The following is a 23847-nucleotide window of genomic DNA, read 5'->3' as shown; positions in this document are numbered from 1 at the left end:
CATCCAAGTAACCTTTTAAATGAGGTGAGGGTTTTTGTATCCACCACCTTTCCAGGCAATGAGTTCCGGACCCCCACAACCCTCTGCATGAAGAAGCCTCCCCTCAAATCCCCTCTGAACCTTCTACCAACCACCTTAAAACTATGCCCCCTCATAATTGACCCCTCCACCAAGGGAAATAGGCCCTTGCTATCCACTATATTCAGGCCGCTCAAAATTTTGTACACCTCAATGAGGTCTCCTCTCAGCCTCCTCTATTCCAATGAGAACAAACTCTGCCTATCCGATCTGTCCTCATAGCCAAGTTTCTCCATTCCAGGCAGCATCCTAGTCAATCTCCTCTGCACCCTCTCTAGTGCAATCACGTCCTTCCTATAATACGGCGACCAGAACTGCACGCAGTACTCCAGCTGTGGCCCAACCAGAGTATTATAAAATTTAAGCATAACCTTCCCGCTCTTGTATTCTATGCCTCGGCCAATAAAGGCAAGCATTCCATATGCCTTCTTAACCACCTTATGCACCTGGCCTGCTACTTTCAGGGATCTGTGGACAAGCACTCCAAGGTCACTCTGTTCATCTACACTTTAAAGTGGCCTACAGCTTAATGCGTATACCCTTTCCTTATTGGCCCTCCCGAAGTGCAATACCTCACACGTCTCAAAATTAAATTCCATTTGCCACTGCTCTGCCCACCTGACCAGTAGATTGACATCCTCCTACAGTCCATGACTTTCCTCTTCATCATCACCACACAGCCAATTGTAGTGTCATCTGCAAACCTGCTAATCATACTCCCCATATTCAAATCTAGATCATTGATGTATACCACAAAAAGTGAGGGATCTACTACTGAGCCCTGCAGAACCCCACTGGAAACATCCTTCCAGTCACAAAAACATCCATCAACCATTACCGTTTGCTTCCTACCTCTAAGCCAATTTTGGATCCAACTTGCCACTTTGCCCTGGATCCCATGGACTTTAACCTTTGTGACCAGTCCACCACGTGGAACCGAATTAAAAGCTTTGCTAAAGTCCATATACCCTACATCGTACGCACTACCTTCATCGACCCTCCTGGTTACCTCCTCAAAAAATTTCATCAGGTCAGTTAAACACTATCTTCCCTTAACAAATCTGTGCTGGCTGTTCCTAATTAATTCTTGCCTTTTCAAATGTAGATTGATCTGTCTTTCAGGATTTTTTCCAATAGTTTTCCCACCACTGAGGTTAGGCTGACAGGCCTGTAATTACTCGGCCTATCCCTTTCTCCCTTCTTAAACAAGGGTACCACATCAGCAGTCCTCCAGTCCTCTGGCACCATGCTCAAATCCAAAGAGGACTGGAAAATGATGGTCAAGACCTCTGCTATTTCCTCTTTTACTTCGCTCAACAGCCTGGATGCATTCCATCCGGTCCTGGGGACTTATTCACTTTCAAAGCTGTTAAACCCCTTAATACCACCTCTCTCAGCATGTTTATTTCATCCAGAATTTCACACTCCTCCTCGATAGCAGTATCTGCATTGCCCTTTTCCGTTGTGCAAACAGCCGCAAAGTATTCATTAAGAACCATACCAACATCTGCCGCCTCCACACAAAGATTGCCCTCATGGTCTCCAATAGGCCCTACCCTTTCTTTAGTTATCCTCTTGCTCGTAATATATTTATAGACATCTTTGGGTTTTCCTTAATTTTACTAGCCAAGAATTTTTCATGCTCTCTCTTAGCATTCCTAATATCCTTTTTAATTTTACCTCTGAACTTTTTATATTCCTCCAAAGATTCCACAGTATTTAGCCATCGGTATGTGACATAAGCTTCCCTTTTTTTCTTTATCCTCTCCTGTAAGTCCCTAGATAGCCAGGGGGCTCTAGAATTGTTATTTCCACCCTTTTCCTTTAAGAGCACATGTTTGGTCCGAGCCTTCCAGATCTCCACCTTGAATGCCTCCCACTGCTCTGACACTGAGTTACCTACAAGTAACTGTTTCCAGTCCACTGTGGCCAAATCACTCCTCAACTTATCAAAGTTAGCTTTTCTGCATTTTGGGACTTTTATTCCTGGTCTATCCTTGCCCTTATCCATAACTACCTTTAATCTGACTGAATTATGGTCACTGGCACCCAAGTGCTCACCCACTAATACCCCTTCCACCTGCCCAGCTTCATTCCCCAAAACAAAATCCAAAACTCGTGTTGGGCTTGTTACATGCTGACTAAAAAAGTTCTCTTGAATGCATTTTAAGAATTCCGCACCCTCTACCGACTGCAAAAGCTTCTAGAAATATGTGAAGAGAAAAAGATTAGTGAAGAAAAATCCCTTGCAATTGGATTCAGGTGAATTTATAATGGGGAACAAAGAAATGGCAGACCAATTGAACAAATACTTCAGTTCGGTCTTCATGAAGGAAGACATGAATAACCTTCCGAATGTACTAGGGAACAGTGGGTCTAGTGAGAAGGAGGAACTGAGGGATATCCTTATTAGGCGGGAAATTGTGTTAGGGAAATTGATGGGATTGAAGGCTGGTAAATCCCCGGGGCCTGATAGTCTGCATCCCAGAGTACTTAAGGAAGTGGCCCTAGAAATAGTGGATGCACTGGTGATCATTTTCCAACAGTCTATCGACTCTGGATCAGTTCTTATGGACTAGAGGGTAGCTAATGTAACACCACTTTTTAAAAAAGGAGGGAGAGAAAACGGGGAATTATAGACCGGTTAGCCTGACATCAGTAGTGGAGAAAATGTTGGAATCAATCATTAAGGATGAAATAGCAGTGCATTTGGAAAGCAGTGACAGGATCGGTCCAAGTCAGCATGGATTTATGAAAGGGAAATCATGCTTGACGAATCTTCTGGAATTTTTTGAGGATGTAACTAGCAGAGTGGACAAGGGAGAACCAGTGGATGTCGTGTATTTGGACTTTCAAAAGATTTTGACAAGGTCCCGCACAAGAGATTGGTGTGCACAGTCAAAGCGCATGGTATTGGGGGTAATGTACTGACATGGATAGAGAACTGATTGGCAGACAGGAAGCAGAGAGTCGGGATAAACGGGTTCTTTTCAGAATGGCAGGCAGTGACTAGTGGGGTGCCGCAGGGCTCAGTGCTGGGACCCCAGCTCTTTACAATATACATTAACAATTTGGATGAAGGAATTGAGTGTAATATCTCCAAGTTTGCAGATGACACTAAACTGGGTGGCGGGGTGAGCTGTGAGGGGGACGCTAAGAGACTGCAGGGTGACTTGGACAGGTTAGGTGAGTGGGCAAATGCATGGCAGATGCAGTATAATGTTGATAAATGTGAGGTTATCCATTTTGGGGGCAAAAACACGAAGGCAGATTATCTGGATGGCGGCAGATTAGGAAAAGCGGAGGTGCAACGAGACCTGGGTGTCATGGTTCATCAGTCATTGAAGGTTGGCAAGCAGGTACAACAGGCGGTGAAGGAGGCAAATGGTATGTTGGCCTTCATAACTAGGGGATTTGAGTATAGGAGTAGGGAGGTCTTACTGCAGTTGTACAGGGCCTTAGTGAGGCCTCACCTGGAATATTGTGTTCAGTTTTGGTCTCCTAATCTGAGGAAGGACGTTCTTGCTATTGAGGGAGTGCAGAGAAGGTTCACCAGACTAATTCCAGGGATGGCTGGACTGTCATATGAGGAGAGACTGGATCATCTGGGCCTGTATTCACTGGAGTTCAGAAGGATGAGACAGGATCTCATAGAAACGTATAAGATTCTGATGGGACGGGACAGGTTAGATGCGGGAAGAATGTTCCCGATGTTGGGGAGGTCCAGAACCAGGGGACATAGTCTTAGGAACATGCCATTTGCTTTCTTAACCGCCTGCTGCACCTGCATGCCAACCTTCAATGACTGATGTACCATGACACCCAGGTCTCTTTGCACCTCCCCTTTTCCTAATCTGTCACCATTCAGATAATAGTCTGTCTCTCTGTTTTTACCACCAAAGTGGATAACCTCACATTTATCCACATTATACTTCATCTGCCATGCATTTGCCCACTCACCTAACCTATCCAAGTCACTCTGCAGCCTCACATCATCCTCCTCGCAGCTCACACTGCCACCCAACTTAGTGTCATCCGCAAATTTGGAGTTACTACATTTAATCCCCTCGTCTAAATCATTAATGTACAATGTAAACAACTGCGGCCCCAGCACAGAACCTTGCGGTGCCCCACTAGTCACCGCCTGCCATTCTGAAAAGTACCCATTTACTCCTACTCTTTGCTTCCTATCTGACAACCAGTTCTCAATCCATGTCAGCACACAACCCCCAATCCCATGTGCTTTAACTTTGCACATTAATCTTTTGTGTGGGACCTTGTCAAAAGCCTGCTGAAATACCACATCAACTGGTTCTCCCTTGTCCACTCTACTTGAAACATCCTCAAAAAATTCTAGAAGATTTGTCAAGCAGGATTTCCCTTTCACAAATCCATGCTGACTTGGACCTATCATGTCATCTCTTTCCAAATGTGCTGCTATGACATCCTTAATAATTGATTCCATCATCTTACCCACTACCGACGTCAGGCTTACCGGTCTATAATTCCCTGTTTTCTCTCTCCCTCCTTTTTTAAAAAGTGGGGTTACATTGGCTACCCACCACTCGATAGGAACTGATCCAGAGTCAATGGAATGTTGGAAAATGACTGTCAATGCATCCGCTATTTCCAAGGCCACCTCCTTAAGTACTCTGGGATGCAGTCCATCAGGCCCTGGGGATTTATCGGCCTTCAATCCCATTAATTTCCCCAACACAATTTCCCGACTAATAAGGATTTCCCTCAGTTCCTCCTCCTTACTAGACCCTCTGACCCCTCTTATATCCGGAAGGTTGTTCGTGTCCTCCTTCGTGAATACCGAACCAAAGTACTTGTTCAATTGGTCCGCCATTTCATTGTTCCCCGTTATGACTTCCCCTGAATCTGACTGCAGGGGACCTAGGTTTGTCTTTACTAACCTTTTTCTCTTTACATATCTATAGAAACTTTTGCAATCCGTCTTAATGTTCCCTGCAAGCTTCTTCTCGTACTCCATTTTCCCTGCCCTAATCAAACCCTTTGTCCTCCTCTGCTGAGTTCTAAATTTCTCCCAGTCTCCGGGTTCACTGCTATTTCTGGCCAATTTGTATGCCACTTCCTTGGCTTTAATACTATCCCTGATTTCCCTTGATAGCCACGGTTGATCCACCTTCCCTTTTTTATTTTTACGACAGACAGGAATGTACAATTGTTATAGTTCATCCATGCGGTCTCTAAATGTCTGCCATTGCCCATCCACAGTCAACCCCTCAAGTATCATTCGCCAATCAATCCTAGCTAATTCACGCCTCATACCTTCAAAGTTAACCTTCTTTAAGTTCTGGACCATGGTCTCTGAATTAACTGTTTCATTCTCCATCCAAATGCAGAATTCCACCATATTATGGTCACTCTTCCCCAAGTGGCCTCGCACAACGGTATTGCTAATTAATCCTCTCTCATTACACAACACCCAGTCTAAGATGGCCTCCCCCCTAGTTGGTTCCTCGACATATTGGTCTAGAAAACCATCCCTTATGCACTCCAGGAAATCCTCCTCCACCGTATTGCTTCCAGTTTGGTTAGCCCAATCTATGTGCATATTAAAGTCACCCATTATAACTGCTGCACCCTTATTGCATGCACCCCTAATTTCCTGTTTGATGCCCTCCCCAACATTACTACTACTGTTTGGAGGTCTGTACACAACTCGCACTAACGTTTTTTGCCCTTTGGTGTTCTGCAGTTCTACCCATATAGATTCCACATCATCCAAGCTAATGTCCATTCTAACTATTGCATTAATCACTTCTTTAACCAGCAATGCTACCCCATCTCCTTTTCCTTTTATTCTATCCTTCTTGAATGTTGAATACCCCTGGATGTTGAGTTCCCAGCCCTGATCATCCTGGAGCCACGTCTCCGTAATCCCAATCACATCATATTTGTTAACATCTATTTGCACAGTTAATTCATCCACCTTATTACGGATACTCCTTGCATTCAGACACAAAGCCTTCAGGCTTGTTTTTTTAACACCCTTTGTCCTTTTAGAATTTTGCTGTACAGTGGCCCTTTTTGTTTTTTGTCTTGGGTTTCTCTGCCCTCCACTTTTCCTCATCTCCTTTCTGTCTTTTGCTTTTGTCTCCTTTTTGTTTCCCTCTGTCTCCCTGCATTGATTCCCATCCCCCTGCCATATTAGTTTAACTCCTCCCCAATAGCACTAGCAAACACTCCCCCCTCGGACATTGGTTCCGGTCCTGCCCAGGTGCAGACCGTCCGCTTTGTACTGGTCCCACCTCCCCCAGAACCGGTTCCAATGCCCCAGGAATTTGAATCCCTCCCTGCTGCACCACTGCTCAAGCCATGTATTCATCTGCGCTATCCTGCGATTCCTACTCTGACTAGCACGTGGCACTGGTAGCAATCCCGAGATTACTACTTTTGAGGTCCTACTTTTTAAATTTAGCTCCTAGCTCCTTAAATTTGTTTCGTAGGACCTCATCCCTTTTTTTTAACCTATGTCACTGGTACCAATGTGCACCACGACAAATGGCTGTTCTCCCTCCTTTTTTAGAATGTCCTGCACCCGCTCAGAGACATCCTTGACCCTTGCACCAGGGAGGCAACATACCATCCTGGAGTCTCGGTTGCGGCCGCAGAAACGCCTATCTATTCCCCTTACAATTAAATCCCCTATCACTATCGCTCTCCCACTCTTTTTCCTCCCCTCCTGTTCAACAGAGCTAGCCACGGTGCCATGAACTTGGCTGCTGCTGCCCTCCCCTGATGAGTCATCCCCTTCAACAGTACTCAAAGCAGTTTATCTGTTTTGCAGGTGGATGACCACAGGGGACCCCTGCACTACCTTCCTGCTGGTCTTCCATTCCCTATCTGGCTGTGGACCCTTCACCTGCGGTAAGACCAACTCGCTACACGTGCTACTCACGTCATTCTCAGCATCGTGGATGCTCCAGAGTAAATCCACCCTCAGCTCCAACTCCGCAACGCGGTCAGTCAGGAGCTGGAGGCGGATACACTTCCCGCACACGTCATCAGGAACACTGGAGTCGTCCCCGAGTTCCCACATGGTACAGGAGGAGCATAACACGTGACCGAGCTGTCCTGCCATGACTTAACCCTTAGATAGGCAACAACAATGTTAAAGTTTACTCACTGTTATAGAAGAGAAGAAAAACTACTCACCAATCACCAACCAATCACTTACCCCCTTGGCTGTGACATCACCTTTCCGTTTCTTTCTACTACTTTTTTGCCTTCTCCCTGTAGCTGCACAAGTACGCCTCTCGCTGCCGCTGGGCCTTTTATAGGCCTCCGACCCCGGACTCGTGCCTCACCAACTTCCCTATTGAATTTGTTCTCAGGTTCCCATAACCCACCCCCCCCCCCCCACCCACCCCTCTCATATTCTATGCCTTGGCTAATAAATGCAAGCAAGCATTCCATATGCCTTCTTAAACACCTTATCTAACTGGCCTGCTACCTTCAGGGATCTGTGGACATGCACTCCAAGGTCCCTTTGTTCCTCTACACTTCAGTGTTCTACTATTTAATATGTATTCCCTTTCCTTGTTAGCCCTCCCCAAATGCATTACCTCATACCTCGCCGTATTGAATTCCATTTGCCACTGTTCTGCCCACCTGACCAGTTTATTGATATCTTCCTGCAGTCGGCAGCTTTCTTCTTCATTACTTAGAGTTTTTTTTAAAAAGCACACCAAAAGAAGTTTCATTTCAGAGGGAGTGCCAGGAACCCATTGCCCTCCATTTTACCTTGTGTCCCAATTGAGAGGCCTCAGAACGAGCTGCAGCTGCCACTGGGTCAATTAGATTGCTGATCTCATGGACAGCTCCTGCCATCTGGTCGTGTAATGCCTAATGGAAAATTAGAATAAAAAATAAAACCGTCAGAACAAGACATCAGCTCCAGCTTGGCACTGTTACTGTTGAAGCTGTTGTTTAAGATAGCAGCGATTTAAAGAACAAACTCACCTGTCACGACCTCAAGACATCCCAAAGCACTTAACACCCAATTAAGTACTTCTGAAGTGTAGTCACTGTTGTAATGTAGGAAACATGGCAGCCAATCTGCACACAGCAAGGTGCCACAAACAGCATATATAGGATTACATAGGATCTACGACACAGAAACAGGCCATTCGGTCCAACCAGTCCATGTCAGCGTTTATGCTCCACTTGAGCCTCCTCCCATCTTTCCTCATCTAAATCTATCAGCATCACCCTCTATTCCCTTCTTCCTCATATGCTTGTCTAACCTCCCCTTAAATGCATCTATTCCATTCACTTCAACCACTCCCTGTGGTAGTGAGTTCCACATTCTCATCACTCTTTGGGTAAAGAAGATTCTTCTGAATTTCCTATTGGATTTCTTGGTGATTATCTGATATCGATTGCCTCCAGTTATGCTCTTCAAGTGGAAACATTCTCTCTCTATCCACCATCAAAATCTTTCATAATTTTAGAGACCTCAATTAGGTCACCCCTCAGCCTTCTTTTTTCCCCCAAAGTGAAGAGACCCAGCCTGTTCACCCTTTCCTGATATGTATAGCCTCGCATTACTGGTATCATCCTTGTAAATCTTCTCTGTACCCTCTCCAAGGTCTCTATAGCCTTTTTATAATATGGCGACTGTACGCAGTACTCTGTGTGGTCCAACCAAGGTCCGATACAGGTTTAGCATAATTTCCCAACCTCCAGAAATAAACCCTAGTGCTTGGTTTGCTTTTTTATGGCCTTGCTAACCTGTGTCACAACTTTGTGATTTCTGTATTTGTACTCAGAGATCCCTTTGTTCCTCTACCCCATCTAGATTCTCACCCCCCTTGTATTAAGTGACTTTCTTATTCTTCCTACCAAAATGTAATACCTCACATTTATCTGTGTTGAACTTCATTTGCCCATTAAATGCCCATTCTGCAAGTTTATTAATGTCCTCCTGTAATTTGTTGCAGTCCTCCTCAATATTGACTATCGCCCCCAATTTTCTGTCATCGCAAATTTAGAAATTCTGTTTTTGATTCCAAAGTCTAAATCGTTAATATAAATTGTTAACAGTGGTCCCAGCACTGATCCTTGTGGACCACCACTACCCATCTTCTGCCTCTGAATAGCTACGTTTTACCGCTACTCTCTGCTTTGTGTCTTGAAGCCAGCTAGCTATCCATTCTGCTACATGTCCTCCGACTCTACATTCTCTGACCTTGTTCATCAGTCTATTATGCAGTGCCTTATCAAAGGCTTTTTGAAAATCTAGTCAATTATATCTGCTGCAGTACCATTGTCTACTCTCTGTTAGCTCATCAAAAAATTAAATGAACAATGTGATAATGACCAGATCATCTGTTTTTGTGATGTTGATTGAGGGAAAATTATTGGCCAGGACATCGGGGAAAACTCTGCCGCTTTTCTTCAAAATAATGGCATGGGATATTTTACGTCCACCCGAGGGGGTAGATAGGGCCTTAGTTTAATGAGTCACCTGAATGACAGGGCAGCACGCTCTCAATCTGCACTGGAGTGTCAGTCCAGATTTTGCGTTCAAGTCTCTGGAGTGGGGCTTGAACCTACAACTTACTGACTCAGAGGAGAATGCTACCACTGACATGGCTGACATCATTAACAGAATATTAATCGTCACTTGAGAAACTGTATGCACATTTTTAAGGATGATTTTATTTGTACTAACTGAATTGCAGCTATTTCTCTGATTGGCTCTCCATCACATGACCTATTATTGATCGATCCGATTGGAGAATAAGCCACACCCTGAAGTTTCTCTGGAATGTGTAAATGGTACCGCGCAGCCTAACTTTGCACATTGTAACATGTTCCATTTGGACTTCAGAAGTCAGAAAGGACACATCCCTCCCCCCAGCAAAGTCCCTCCTAACCCCAGCACACGAGCATCCCTCCCCCAAGAGCAAGACCTTACTCCCCCCTCCCTCTCCCCAAACCAGTCTCTCTCTCTTTCCCCCCCCCCCCCCCTTCCCTCTCCCTCCCCCCACCTACCCTTCCCCCTCCCTCCCCCCCCCCCCCCCAAAACCAGGCTGTTGCCCACCACTCACCCGCCGGCTCAGGGCTCGGAGGCCCAGCAGGCAATGTGGTGTTCAGGGCAGGTTCCGGTTCAGGCAGCGGGGAGGAGCAGAGGGCACATGTGCAGAAAAGAAAGTGTTAGTGGAAATAGCGCGTGGGGGGCGCACGGAGTCGGAGACTATTTGTCCTAACCCTCGCTTCTGCACGTACATCAGGAGACGTATGCACAGAGGCACAAGTTAGGACAAATAGACACACTGCATTTTTAATGCTTACTTTCTCCCCATTAAACTCTTTTACCTTCCCATCTCCAGATATGCACCAACCCCGGTCACGAGGCCAGGACAATCTTAAGACTCTGGCAATACTGTACAGCAACAAATTGTTAAGAAGTTGGCTAACACGATAGATTGTGGCTCACCAAAGTTACCCTCATTCAGGCAAGAGCCTTCTCTTTGATGAGTTGACAGATTGCAAACTTGTCAGCTGTGTAGCTGGGTCCTTCAATGACATTGCTACACCATGCCATTGAATTCTGTTATATATTTTGCAGTAAATAGAAACTTCAGTTGTTTTAATTTTATCTTTAAACACGAACTGAAATAATGCTTAATTTAAAAAAAAAAGTCGAGACACAGACGTAATTGGAATACAGAAGATCATTGAGTAAGGGAAGTATTCGCTTCTCACCTCTTGGGAGATGTCCTCCCGTGGCGCCAACTGCTGACTAATTGCTGCCAAAGATGCCTGGTCAACATCCCTGATACATCGGTTGAGGACATCGATGGCTTCATCACACTCTCTCTGTCCCGGAGCTTTATCTCTGAAGAACAGAAATTAACCATGTACTCAATGTTAATATCCTGTGAAGTGGATATTACAAAAATCATTCTGTAGCTGTAAAGTAATAACCCCACTCTAGAATCTTTACATAGTCTGCACGACAGTAATATCCTCTGCACATATTTTCATCGGAGGAAAATACTAGTATAGATAATGCCAGCATCATTGATACTTGCACTAGGTTTCTCACTTTGTTTTGAACTGCTGACTCTGAACATGCATTCAGTCCCAGACAGCCCAAGAGCCTCTTGTGGTGCACTGCAGATTCCGAATCAAGTCTGAACACATCTCTCAAAGGTCCGATGTGAAACACATGACCAAAACATGCAGGATTCTTAGAAAATGCACAGTGCCCAAAATCATTGTAAATTTCCCACAGGCAAAATAAAATTGCTGTGTACATATTGCAGTTTGCTACCGAATTACAATAATGTCTATTATTAAAGAAAGGATTTAACTCTCAAACTGCCATTTTGCAAAAAAAATATTAGTGGTGGAGGAGGTGCAGGTAGTCTGTGAAATTTCTACTAAAACGTATAATGTTCCACCAAATGTATGATCCAAGACAGTATGCCCTAGAGTTTGAATTCAAGTTTGGGGCTGGGGCAGCAATTAGGGACGATGGTGTGGGGGTGGGGGTGGGGTGTTTTAAATGCTTAATCCTGGTCGGAGAGAATGAATCACTAGGAAACATCCAAGTTTTGCATGACATTTCATGTTTTTTTAAAAAAAACTGATTGAATGGTAAAACAACTTGCATTTACATAGCGCCTTCAACACAGTAAAATGTCCCAAGGCGCTGCATAGTTGCATTACCAAACAAAATTTGACACCGGGCCACATAAACAAATATTAGGACACTTGGTCAACAAGGTAAGTTTTAAGTAGCATCTTAAAGAGGAAGGCAGAGAGAGGTTTAGAAAAGGAATTCCAGACCAGATCATATTTCTAGGTGCTGGATGAGGCTCAGACACTGAAGTAGCTAAGGTAAACGTTGGTCCCTTAGAGGATGAGACTGGGGAATTAATAATGGAAAATAGGGAAATGGCAGAGACTCTGAACAAATATTTTGTATCGGCCTTCACGGTAGAAGACACGAAAAACATCCCAATAATGGATAATCAAAGGGCTATAGGTAGAGAGGAACTTAATACAATTACTAATGAAGTAGTACTAGGTAAAATAAAATAAGTCCCCTGGACCTGATGCCTTATATCCTAGGGTCTTAAAATAAATGGCTGCAGAGATAGTGGATGTATTGGTTGTAATCTATCAAAATTCCCTGGATTCTGGAGCAGTCCCAGCAGATTGGAAAACTTCAAATGTAACGTACCTATTTAAAAAGGAGGCAGACAAAAAGCAGGAAACTATAGACCAGTTAGCCGAACATCTGTCATTGGGAAAAGCATGATTCAATAAGCAGAATCAGCATGGTTTTATGAAAGGGAAATCATGCTTGACAAATTTTCTGGAGTTCTTTGAGGATGTAACGAGAAGGGTGGATAAGGGGGAACCAGTGGATGTGGTGTATTTTGGATTTCCAGAAGGCATTCGATAAGGTGCCACATATGGGGTTACTGCACAAGATAAAAGCTCATGGGGTTGGGGGTAATGCGTTCATATGGAGAGAGGATTGGGTAATGAATAGGAAACAGAATCGGGATAAATGAGTAATTTTCCGATTGGCAAACAACAACCAATGGGGTGCTGGGTCCTCAACTATTTATAATTGATATTAGTGACTTGGATGATGGGACAGAGTGCAATGTAGCCAAGTTTGCTGATGATACAAAGATGGGTGGGGGAAAGCAAATTGTGAGGTGGACACAAAAAATCTGCAAAGGGATATAAATAAATAGGTTAAGTGAGTGGGCAAAAATTTGTGGGAAAGTGTAAGGTTATCCACTTTGGCAGAAATAATAGAACTGCAAATTATAATTTAAATGGAGAAAAATTGCAAAGTGCTGCAGTAGAGATAGACCTGGGGGTCATTGTGCATGAAACATAAAAAGTATGCATGCAGGTACAGCAAGTAATCAGGAAGGCAAATGGAATGTTGGCCTTTATTGCAAGGGAGATAGAGTATAAAATCAGAGAAGTCCTGCTACAACTATACAGGGTATTGGTGAGGCCACACCTGGAGTACTGCCTCCAGTTTTGGTCTCTGTATTTAAGGAAGGATATACTTGCATTGGAGGCTGTTCAGAGAAGATTCACTAGGTTGATTCCGGAGATGAGGGGGTCGACTTATGGGGATAGGTGGAGTAGGTTGGGTCTATATACATTGAAATTCAGAAGAATGAGAGGCGATCTTATTGAAACATATAAGATAATGAGGGGCCTCGCCAAGGTGGATGCAGAGAGGATATTTCCACTCATAGGGGAAACTAAAACTAGGGAAGATAGTCTCAGAATAAGGGGATGCCCATTTAAAACTGAGATGAGGAGAAATTTCTTCTGAGAGGATTGTAAATCTGTGGAATTCTCTGCCCCAGAGAGCTGTGGAGGCTAGGTCATTGAATATATTTAAGGCGGAGATACAGATTTTTGAGCAATCAGGGGGTAAAGGATTATGGGGAGTGGGCAGGGAAGTGGAGTCGAGTCCGTGATCAGATCAGCCATGATTTTATTAAATGGCGGAGCAGGCTCAAGGGGCCAAATGGCCTACTCCTGCTCCTATTTCTTATGGTCTTATGCAAGTCTTTGCTTGGGATGAGATCCAACATCAAAAACAGTAAGTCAGATTGGAAAGCCACTTATATTAAAAAAAATAGATGCATCAATATAAGAATTTTACTGCAAATGAGACAACTGCATTCCATTAAACACACCTCATGTTGATATTCGCCTATACACATCACTAGCTTCAAAATCAAGCAATTGGGAAAATAGTCTGCACCTTCTGACTGCTCAAACAAATGGCAGAACTACAATAATGATGAGATAATCAAAGAGGAAGCATATGTCTAAGAATGTGATAAAAGTCACAAATCACGAAGAAGATGAAGCTTAAAGCACAGACAGGTCATAGCTTCCACCCTTTGTGACATAGGTTGCTGTTTTTAGCCATTTTTTTGATTTTAGGTGATGCCCCAAATATCGGGCAGACTAATAAAAATCTTACACTTGGAGATTTTTTGAATATTGATAGCTCTATTTTTTTTGTAAAAGTTTGGTGACTGTGTAGTTAGATTAAATGACAACATGGGATAGCCACTGTTCAAAGCTGTAATTTGAAACTGACATCCTGGTAACATTGGGGAGAGATAAGGTCAATAATATAGATTTATTAAAAGAGCTAAATATAAACAGATTGTCCATCACCCCATTGATATAGATTTATAAATTCCTTGCAAAACCAAGAGGCTTATTAATGCCTCTGAATACCAAATAACTAGGATTTTTAACAACAGCACATACAGCTCCTTTAAAGGAAGACATGTGGCAGGAGTAGATACTTAAATAGGAGTGGATGTGCAACAGATGGAACAAACCATCAATGAAAAAAAGGCTGAGAATGTATTACAACATCGCAAAACAATCTGCAAGAGCAAAGTTTAGGCAATTTAGAGTCATCCAAATCCCAGAACAACATTACAAAGACATACCAGAGTTCCAGACATTAAAACAAAATGCAGTTATCAACATTATAGGTAAGGGAGATTAAGCTCTGTGTAATGTTAAACTGGAACCAAGTCAAACTGTTACAGAAGCATGCTTTATCTTTAAATGCAAGTTATCAAAACAACTTTGTTAAAGGGGGAAGAAGTACCTGATTGAAGTAATGAGTTTTTTGATGGAATCAGAGACAGTTCGAGAATGTCCAGCCAACACAGACCATTTTGGTGGGTCTTTTGGGTTTACAGCGAGGGAGCGAGCAGTCTGAATGAGACCAGTTGAGCTATCCAGCATTGTCCTTGCAGCCACAACAATGGGTTCCAAGGCATTAAGACCCTGCCACAAAACAAAAGCAAACGTATGCATACATTGTTAAGCAATTAATTGTATTGTTTATACATTATTTTATGTAACATCTGTTAAGAGCTGTCAATAGTTCAGTTAGAGATTTGGTGCCCTCATGTGGACAAGTAGGGGAAGTTATTCATGTTGACTTCAATGCTTAAAAATGCAATTATACTGCAGTCTTTGCATCGCTGCCAGTTCAGTATTTTGGGTCAGGTATGTGACCAACTTGTGCAACCATCTTGCGGTAGCCTTTGCACCAATTATTGAAAAATGTTAAGCACAGTTTGCTTCCCCCCCACCAGCTCGTTTCTAAAATTACAGATTTTACAAACTCTTAATTACACATGCATAATTCTGCTTTCCTCTAGAGTGGAGACTAGTATAATTCTGTACTTATTGTCTGCTCTCAGATACTGGAGTCCAACAGTATCTTAAGTATTACTGCAGCATTGGAGAAAAAGCATCAAATCCTGTATCAGTGGATGGCGATCTTATTCCTCATCAAAATCACCACAGCACTGAATTACTAATCATCATCCACAGCTACACGGTAGATACTCATTCCAGCTCAATCTATGGTTCTCGTATCATCACTAGCATTCTTGGCTAACATTTAAAGAATCGATTTGAAGATTTGTTTGTTATGCATTGTTTTAGTTGCAATCGAAAACACTATTTTCATAATTTAATTCAGCAAAACTGCTCACTGGCGATTTTGATTACACCATCAGGATAATTACAGTTCCCTTTCTACATCATGGAATTAGCTGGGTTTATACTGTACCTCAGGACTAATCTGAGCTGGAATACTGACAAACTCTGGGTTGGAAGCAAAAGCGGTGAGGTTCTCTACTGCTTCTATTAGAGGAACTGTTGCAGCCCGACACTTCTCTCGGTTCCCGTCTGTGAATGCACCATCAAGAGCCTATTATATAAAAAAAATAGTTTTAAAAATTGTTCTAGGATTGATCATATATGACCAAACTAACACAAGTGTCTACATGTTAATAGTAAGTTACTTTCATTTTGCAGATGAGACAATTCCTACTCTTCAAGCATCAAAATGTACCATTTCTTCAACTATAACAATTTCGAATGGATCAGACTCACAGTTAGTGAGAGTCTGAGGGCAGCCCATAGAGGTCCCACTAAAACTGCCACATTCTTACTCAGCAGCAGCGTTGTGATCTAACAAATAAAGGTGACTTGTCTGTGGTCCCTTCGGCATGTGACACTTGCAGACTTAACACCATAAAAGTTGCTAGCAGAACCTTATTGAAATGTGCGGGAGGGCGACGGCAGTGAAGAGGGCGACTGGACTGGATGTCACCATAATCCAGGTCGGTGACTGGAGCGTGGGCAGGTACAGCAGGAGCGGTGAGGTCAGGGCAAAGGAGCGGCAAGAGATTGGAGAATGATGTGATCGGTGCCCAGGAGAGGCGTGAGTTCGGGGCCCAGAAGAGGCGAGGGCCCAGGGGCAGCACGGGCCAGCCCACACTGCGATATGTGTGCACACTAAATCCGTGCAGCAGAGCTGGTCTCCAGTCGTCTTGGTTAATCCTTGCCACTGGACCAAGACCTAGCTCAGTCAAGCATCTTCTACCCTTCAACATGTAGTTCGGAACCTGGAATATTAGGTCCCCCATTGAAACACCTGTGAACTCAGCCCTTTTTGGCGTGGAAGCATGTCATCCTTGATACGGGGACCACCTAAGAAAGAAAGATGATTGAAGAGTAAACAAAATTTTTCTAGGAAATACCTTGATTGTCTTCACAAGGTTGGCCGTACTATTCGCCACCTCCTTGGCTGATTGAACAAACTGTCTCTTAGCAACTGGATTGGATGTCTTGGATGAGGCTAGACGGCAGGCGTTGCACAAGGCAGAAGTGTGTTTTGCAACAATGGTGGCAGCAGACAAGACCTAAAGTGAGAAAAACACTGAGCCAAAGTCGTCTTGGGAGCTTAAAAAATGAATTAAAGATGAATGTTGATATTATAACAGCAAGAATTGGTTTCACCTGTGTCTGGATACAGGCTGGGTCCACCAGGTTCTGACAAGCCATTTGGATTGCTTGATTGGCTCGGGCAAATTGAGCTGGGTCAACTAATCCTTGCTGACCTGCGTGACTGTTGGGATCAGAGATTCCTACAAGGTAAGCTGCCTGGGGGTTAAAATTTAAACGATTATTGGAGATATTTGAATCTATCTATTTTTTGAATCCCCTAATTTTTGTCCCCTCGCAAGTTGTTCACTAGTTTCAATCTTCCGATCGTTAAAATAGGACACTCCAAATTGCAGACTTCTCTTCATATTGATCAAGTATGGAACTAAACATTCATTACGTTTTCTTCCCTCACCACAATGCCGCACCACATGACAATGCAGCACACCAACAGCGTTACTAATAAAATGTGGTTGAGTTGAGTGAAAGGAAGGCACAGGATATTTAGGTTGGGAGTCAATCATTCAAATTGTCTGAAATACAAGTTTTGTATTTATTAATTTCATAAATACATTGACTTATTTCCCAGAAACTATGAATTACTACTCAGTACATATGGCAATGATCTCATCACAATTATTAATTTTTCAATGTGGCATTAGCATGTGCAGTCAGCAAATGCATAGCTGGTGTCCAGGTGACACCAGCTAATGGCCAAAAAGTCCAAACCTTTAAAACAAACTCCTGCCTTAAAGACTCAGTTTATGATATGTAAGTGATTCCTAGGCCTTCTCACCATAGAATTCAGATGGCGACAAACTGAAATGTTTGAACACCGAGATTACTGTCTTTATTACTCCCCTGTAATCATAGAATCAGAAATTTGTAGCATGGAAGGAGCCCATTTCGGCCCATCATGTCCGTGCCGGCCAACCAAGAGCTATCCAGCCTAATCCCACTTTCCAGCTCTTGGTCTGTAGCCCTGTAGGTTCCAGCACTTTAAGTGCACATCCAAGTATCTTTTAAATGTGGTGAGGGTTCCTGTCTGTACCACCTTTTCAGACAGCGAGTTCCAGACCCACACCACTCTTTGGGTGAAGACATTTCCCCTCGAATCTCCTCTAAACCTCCACCCAATGACTTTAAATCTATGCTCCCTGGTTGTTGACCCCTCTGCCAAGGGAAACAGGTCCTTTCTATCCAGGCCCCTCAATTTTATACACCTCAATCAGGTCTCCCCTTAGCTGCCTCTGTTCCACAGAAAATAGACCCAGCATCTCCAATCTTTCCTCATAGCCAAAATTATCCAGTCCAGGCAACATTTTTGTAAATCTTCTCTGCACCCTTTCCAGTGCAACCTCATCTTTCCTGTAATGTGTGACCAGAACTGCACATAGTACTCCAGCTGCGGCCTAACCAGCATTTTTATACAGTTCAAGCATAACCTCCTTACTCTTGTATTCCATGCCTCGACTAATAAAGGCAAGTATTCCATATGCCTTCTTAACTACCTGGCCTGCTACCTTCAGGGATCTATGGACCTGCACTCCAAGGTCCCTTTGTTCCTCTACACTTTGTGTTGCACCATTTAATGTGTATTCCCTTGCCTCGTTAGACCTCTCCAAATGCATTACCTCACACTTATCCGGATTGAATTCCATTTGCCACTGTTCTGCCCACCTGACCAGTGCATTATCATCCTGCAGTCCTTCATTATCAACCACACAGGCTATTTTAGTGTCACCTGCAAACTTCTTAATCATACCTCCAACATTTAAGTCCAAGTCATTCATATATACCACAAAAAGCAAGGGACCCAGCACTGAGCCCTGCGGAACCCCACTGAATACAGCCTTCCAGTCGCAAAAAACCCATCAACCATTACCCTTTGCTTCCTGCCTCCGAGCCAATTTTGGATCCAACTTGTGACCAGTAATTATCGTCCTTTATTCAAAACAGCATTTTGCCAATACATTTGTGAACTGCTGCTATTATTTTTCTTTTCACCAGGTCAATATTTATTCATATAATGGAAAATTTATAAAAATTACTGCACATTAGCTCAACAAAAAGATAAAATTAGTATGCATTTAGAAATGCATGGCTTAATTAAGGACAATCAAGATTGATTTGTTAAAGGCATGCTGTGTTTGACAAATATAATAAATTCCCCCAATGATGTATAGTGATGATTTGGACTTGGGTATAGGGAACATAATCTCAAAATTTGATGACAATAAGAAAGGAGGCGGCTTGGTAAATAATGAGAAGGAATTGTAAAAGACTTCAGGAAGACAGACAGGTTAGTGGAATGGGCAAACACGGTGCAAGAAGATATATTGCCTTGCAATTAATGTAAATAATTGCGAGGCAATATATCTTGGGAGGGAAAAAAATACAAGGAATGGGAGTTTACACTCACTGGAAATCCATTGAAGGGACTGGATAAAGAGACATCCACGGGTTTAAATACATAACTCGAGTGAGAATGCAGGCAGATAAAGCCATAAAAAAGGCCAATAGAATTTTGAGTTTGGACATGGAGCACAAGAATAAAAAAAGTAATGCTAAATTTATTTAAAAAAAAACATTAGACCAATGCTGGAGTACTGTGTGCAGTTTTAGGCATCCCATTATAGACATGATATTAAAGCTATGGAGCAAACAGTGTAAATTCACTAGGATTAAGCCAGGAATAGGAAACTATGGGACTATTTCCACTGATGCAGAGTAAACTAAGAGGAGATTAAAAAAAATATTTTTTCAAGTTTTTTAAATTATGAAGAGTTTTGATAGACTATTTCCTCTGGTTGTGGAGCCAGTGACGAGGGGTTACTCACTTAAAATTTTCACAAAGACAGTGGGGAGTGGGGTTAAGAGAAATTTTTTTAGTTGTTGGAGCATGGAATGCTTTGCCAGTCGCTGAGAAAGAGACCACTGCATATTTCAAGATAAAAAGGGATAAATATTAGAAAGAGATGACGTCACAGGCTTATGCTAACACAGGACAGCAGAGTTAGTTGTGGATTGCTCTGTGATGCAGATACGATGGACCGAATAACCACCTTCTATGGTTGTAAAATGTTAAGAATTCCATATAGATGTAAAGTCATTTCTGCATTTGGAAGACAGCAACTATATGGAACACTACCCTATTGATAATGTTCATGCTGTCTTTTATGTGCAACTCTTGCATCATTTCTGCATGGGTATAAACGCAAGTTGATTCATACAATTTTCTCTTTTTGAAAATAATGTTTACCTGGGCAGCTGCTTCTGTAAGTCCACATAAAGCCTTGGAACCAGAACTTACTGAATCACCAAAGGCTGGTAGGTCACTGTTCTTAGCGTTGTGAGAGATTCCCGTCATTGCCTCTCCAAGAACCTACACAAAAATGAATGGGCAAAATGCTTAAATGTCTGAATTTCACAAACAAAATTAAAGATAAAAACAACTGGCTGAAGATTAGATTTGGCACTTCGAATAATATTCAAACAGGAGCATAACTCAATATTCCACTGCATTTAATTTGAAAACTTTAAGTGAAACTGTTCTAATGTTAGTTCTCCTTAAATTCCTTCAGACAACAAGTGCAAAAACATGAAATTTCTACTTCAATGATACAAAGTGCTAGTCAGACCTTATTTGCAGCAGCATTCTGTTTTGGACACCATATCTTTGGAAGGCTATTCTTGATTTACAGGGAATACACTAATAAGAACACAAGAAATAGAACAGGAGTAGGCCACCTGGCCCTTCAAGCCTGCTCCACCATTTAATATCATGACTGATCTGATCAGGTCCACTTCCCTGTCCGCTCCCCATAACACTTTATTCCCGTATCACTCAAAAATCTGTCCATCTCTGCCTTAAATATATTCAATGACCCAGTCTCCACAGCCCTCTGGGGCAGAGAATTCCACAGATTTACAACCCTCAGAAAAGAAATTTCTTCTCGTCTCAGTTTTAAATGGGCGGCCCCTTATTCTGAGACTATAGGCTCAATTTTCCCCAAGGATTTGCGCTGTTTTTTGGAGCAGGTTGCTTTTTTTGGCCTAAGTTAAAAAACCACAGTTTTCCCGATCAATTTGCACCAGTGTAACTCAGTTAGTTACGATTTTTTTTTGATCCTTTTCTTTTCAGCCAAAGGCGGCATAACCTGCCACACATGCCAATTCTGGCCATTTAGGCAAGTTTGACCAGCTGAGTTACTCCAGTTCTACTTAGGCCAGTGTATGTGGCCTCTGCAGGAAAACCTTCTGGAGAGTTAAAGAAATCGGCACAGGTAAGGATATCAGCAGATGATGTCTGGACAGCAGCAACAGGAAAGATAAGAGAGAGGGGGAAGAGGACTAGGAAGCCACTCGGCCTGGGATAGGGGCGGGGGAGCGGACCTGGAGCAGGGGGGGGGGGGGGGGGGAGAGAGACAGGGGCAGGATAGGGAAGCAGACCAGGAGGCTCTTCGGCCTGGGATAGGCACCGGCTTCGGTGGGGGGGGGGGGGACTTTAATAATTGGAGACAAGTTGCTGCAACATATTTTAATGTGTTTTTAAGTTGACGCAATGTGTTTTAATGTGTTGCGAGCTAGCTGCACGTTTCACTTTCCAGCCTCAGCTCGCATTGTGTCCCTGGTTACCGTGGCAACCTGATCTTTTTGACGCAGATCAAGGCTCGACTCCCAAAACTAAAGGACAGGTTAGGCTTTTTTTGGGGCGTACTTGGGCCCCCAAAAAACGGGCGTAACTCTTCCCAGTATGCCAAAATAAAGCTTTGGAGAAAATTGAGCCCTATGTGCCCTAGTTTTAGTTTCCCCTATAAGTGGAAATATTCTCGCTGCATCCACCTTGTCGAGCCCCCTCATTATCTTATGTTTCGATAAGATCACCTCTCATTCTTCTGAACTCCAATGTGTATAGGCCCAACCTACTCAACTTATCTTCATAAGTCAACCCCCTCATCTCAGGAATCAACCGAGTGAACCTTCTCTGAACTGCCTCCAATGCAAGTATATTCTTAAATATGGAGACCAAAACTGTAAGCATTGCTCGAGGTGTGCCCTCCCAATACCCTGTATAGTTGCAACAGAACTTCTCTGCTTTTATATTCTATCCTCCTTGCAATAAAGGACAACATTCCATTTGTCTTCCTGATTACTTGCTGTACCTGCATACTAACTTTGTGTTTCATTCACAAGGGCCCCCCAGGTCTCTGTACTGTAGCACTTTGCAATTTTTCTCCATTTAAATGATAATTTGATTTTCTATTATTTCTGCCAAAGTGAATAACCTCACATTTTCCCACATTACACTCCACCTGTCAAATTTTTGCCCACTCACTTAGTCTGTCTATATCCCTTTGCAGATTTTGTGTCCCCTCCTCTCAATTTGCTTTCCCCCTGATGATTCACAAGAAAGGTACCTAGAATGAAGGAGCTTAATTAAGCTGAGAGACTGGTTAAACTTGGGTTGTATTCCTTGGGACGAGATGATAAACTGTCTGCTTGTTTTGGTGGACATAAAATATCCCATGGTATGGACTGAAGAGGCTTCAAGAGTTATTTGGGTGTCCTGACCAATATTCTTCAAATACCACTACCACAATATAATAACTAGTCAATTATTTAATTTCTCGTTTGTGGGACCCCTCTGTGCACAAATTTGCGGTCACATAACAACGGTGACTACACATTCACAAGGTAATTAGTTGGTTGCGAAGCCCTTTGGGAAATCCCGAGGATATGAAAAGTGCTTTATAGTGAAAGCTCATCCTTCTTAGGGGCAAGGAGTTTTATTGAGGTGTTTGAAATAATGAAGAAATTGTCAAGGAAGACAGGAGAATTCAAAAAAGGGCTTTAATCTTAAAGTTAGAATTAAGCCTGTTAAGTGAATTCAGGAAAAACCTCTTTACACAGGTTGCGAGAATATAAAATGCACTGGCCAGCAGAATCATGTTAAAAAGAAAGATTGAAAATTATTTAGGCCTCAAGGAATATGAAGAGGGGGAGGAAAATTGGGATTAAAGAGATGAAGCTGCCATGGGTAACAAAAGAGCAGAGCAGGCTCAAAAAAAAAAATCTACATGTCCCCATGCAATTCTCTATCTACTTACTCCAGAATGCCGAATCTTGGCTTACATAACAAATCGAGTAGATCCATTAAAGAACTTTAATAGTTAAAATACTTCACAAAAATATAACTCCTGTGTAACTAAAGAGCATCTTCAAAAAGAATATTGGGCAAAAAGAACTTAACCTTGTAATAGAGAAGTTGAATCGCACAGCAAAAGATATTCAATATAAAATGCGCCATTAATCTAACAAAATAAACTTCCATACTTTCTTACTAATGTATACCTTAGGCACACATTCTTGATTTAAACAAAAAGATTGCCTGTCAAACAAGCAAAATGTCCAGGTTAAAATGGTCAGTAATTAATGGTTGTTCTTCACAGAACAATTGAGTTTTGTAAAACATTTGCATATGTACCTTGGAATTTTCCATCACACTATCAATGCAATCAAAGTATGACAAGTCATTGACGGCCTCGGTGGGATTGTCAAGCATTCCTCGGACAGTCTGTAAGAAAACCACAGTTCTGGTTTGTATAGTAATTCACGAGATCAGTACTCCAGCATATACAACAATGTAGTTTAGCTAAAATGCAACACATGACACTGCTGCACTGCGCTGCCGATTCATGTTAACCACTTTTGCAGTGCTCATTACACAAATCAACATGCTGAAAGCTTCGATGAGAATTAAATTTGGTTACCCCACAGATCTTAAAATAAATTTGTAAAAGAAATACAAATATTCTTTTAAGCAAGTGACCACATAAAATACATTTAGTACAAATGAATCAAAAGTACATTACAGGCTACTGTACTGCAAGCTGGTTTGAGATGGAGACTACCAAGCACTCACTTTCACAATGCACACGTCTCATGCAATCAACTGAACCC

General features: G+C 42.6%; 1 protein-coding gene across 5 annotated transcripts in view; it reads right to left on the bottom strand.

Moving 5' to 3' along the window:
- LOC139239574 (talin-1) overlaps positions 1–23847 on the bottom strand; it is a 313415-nt gene that overhangs the window by 52882 nt on the left and 236686 nt on the right. For all 5 annotated transcript variants that reach the window (XM_070868357.1, XM_070868376.1, XM_070868368.1 and 2 more), the window contains 8 exons: positions 23372–23461; positions 20147–20269; positions 16960–17103; positions 16701–16862; positions 15725–15865; positions 14747–14928; positions 10822–10954; positions 7852–7953 (listed from right to left, as the gene is read on the bottom strand). In XM_070868357.1, the coding sequence (XP_070724458.1) occupies positions 7852–7953; positions 10822–10954; positions 14747–14928; positions 15725–15865; positions 16701–16862; positions 16960–17103; positions 20147–20269; positions 23372–23461 (1077 nt within the window). The remainder of the gene's footprint in view (positions 1–7851; positions 7954–10821; positions 10955–14746; positions 14929–15724; positions 15866–16700; positions 16863–16959; positions 17104–20146; positions 20270–23371; positions 23462–23847) is intronic.

This window comes from Pristiophorus japonicus, chromosome 2 (genome assembly GCF_044704955.1).
Source record: "Pristiophorus japonicus isolate sPriJap1 chromosome 2, sPriJap1.hap1, whole genome shotgun sequence".
In the NCBI taxonomy this organism is placed as follows: domain Eukaryota; kingdom Metazoa; phylum Chordata; class Chondrichthyes; family Pristiophoridae; genus Pristiophorus; species Pristiophorus japonicus.
The sequence above is the reverse complement of the archived record's forward strand: the minus strand, read 5'-3'. Positions and strand labels throughout refer to the sequence as shown.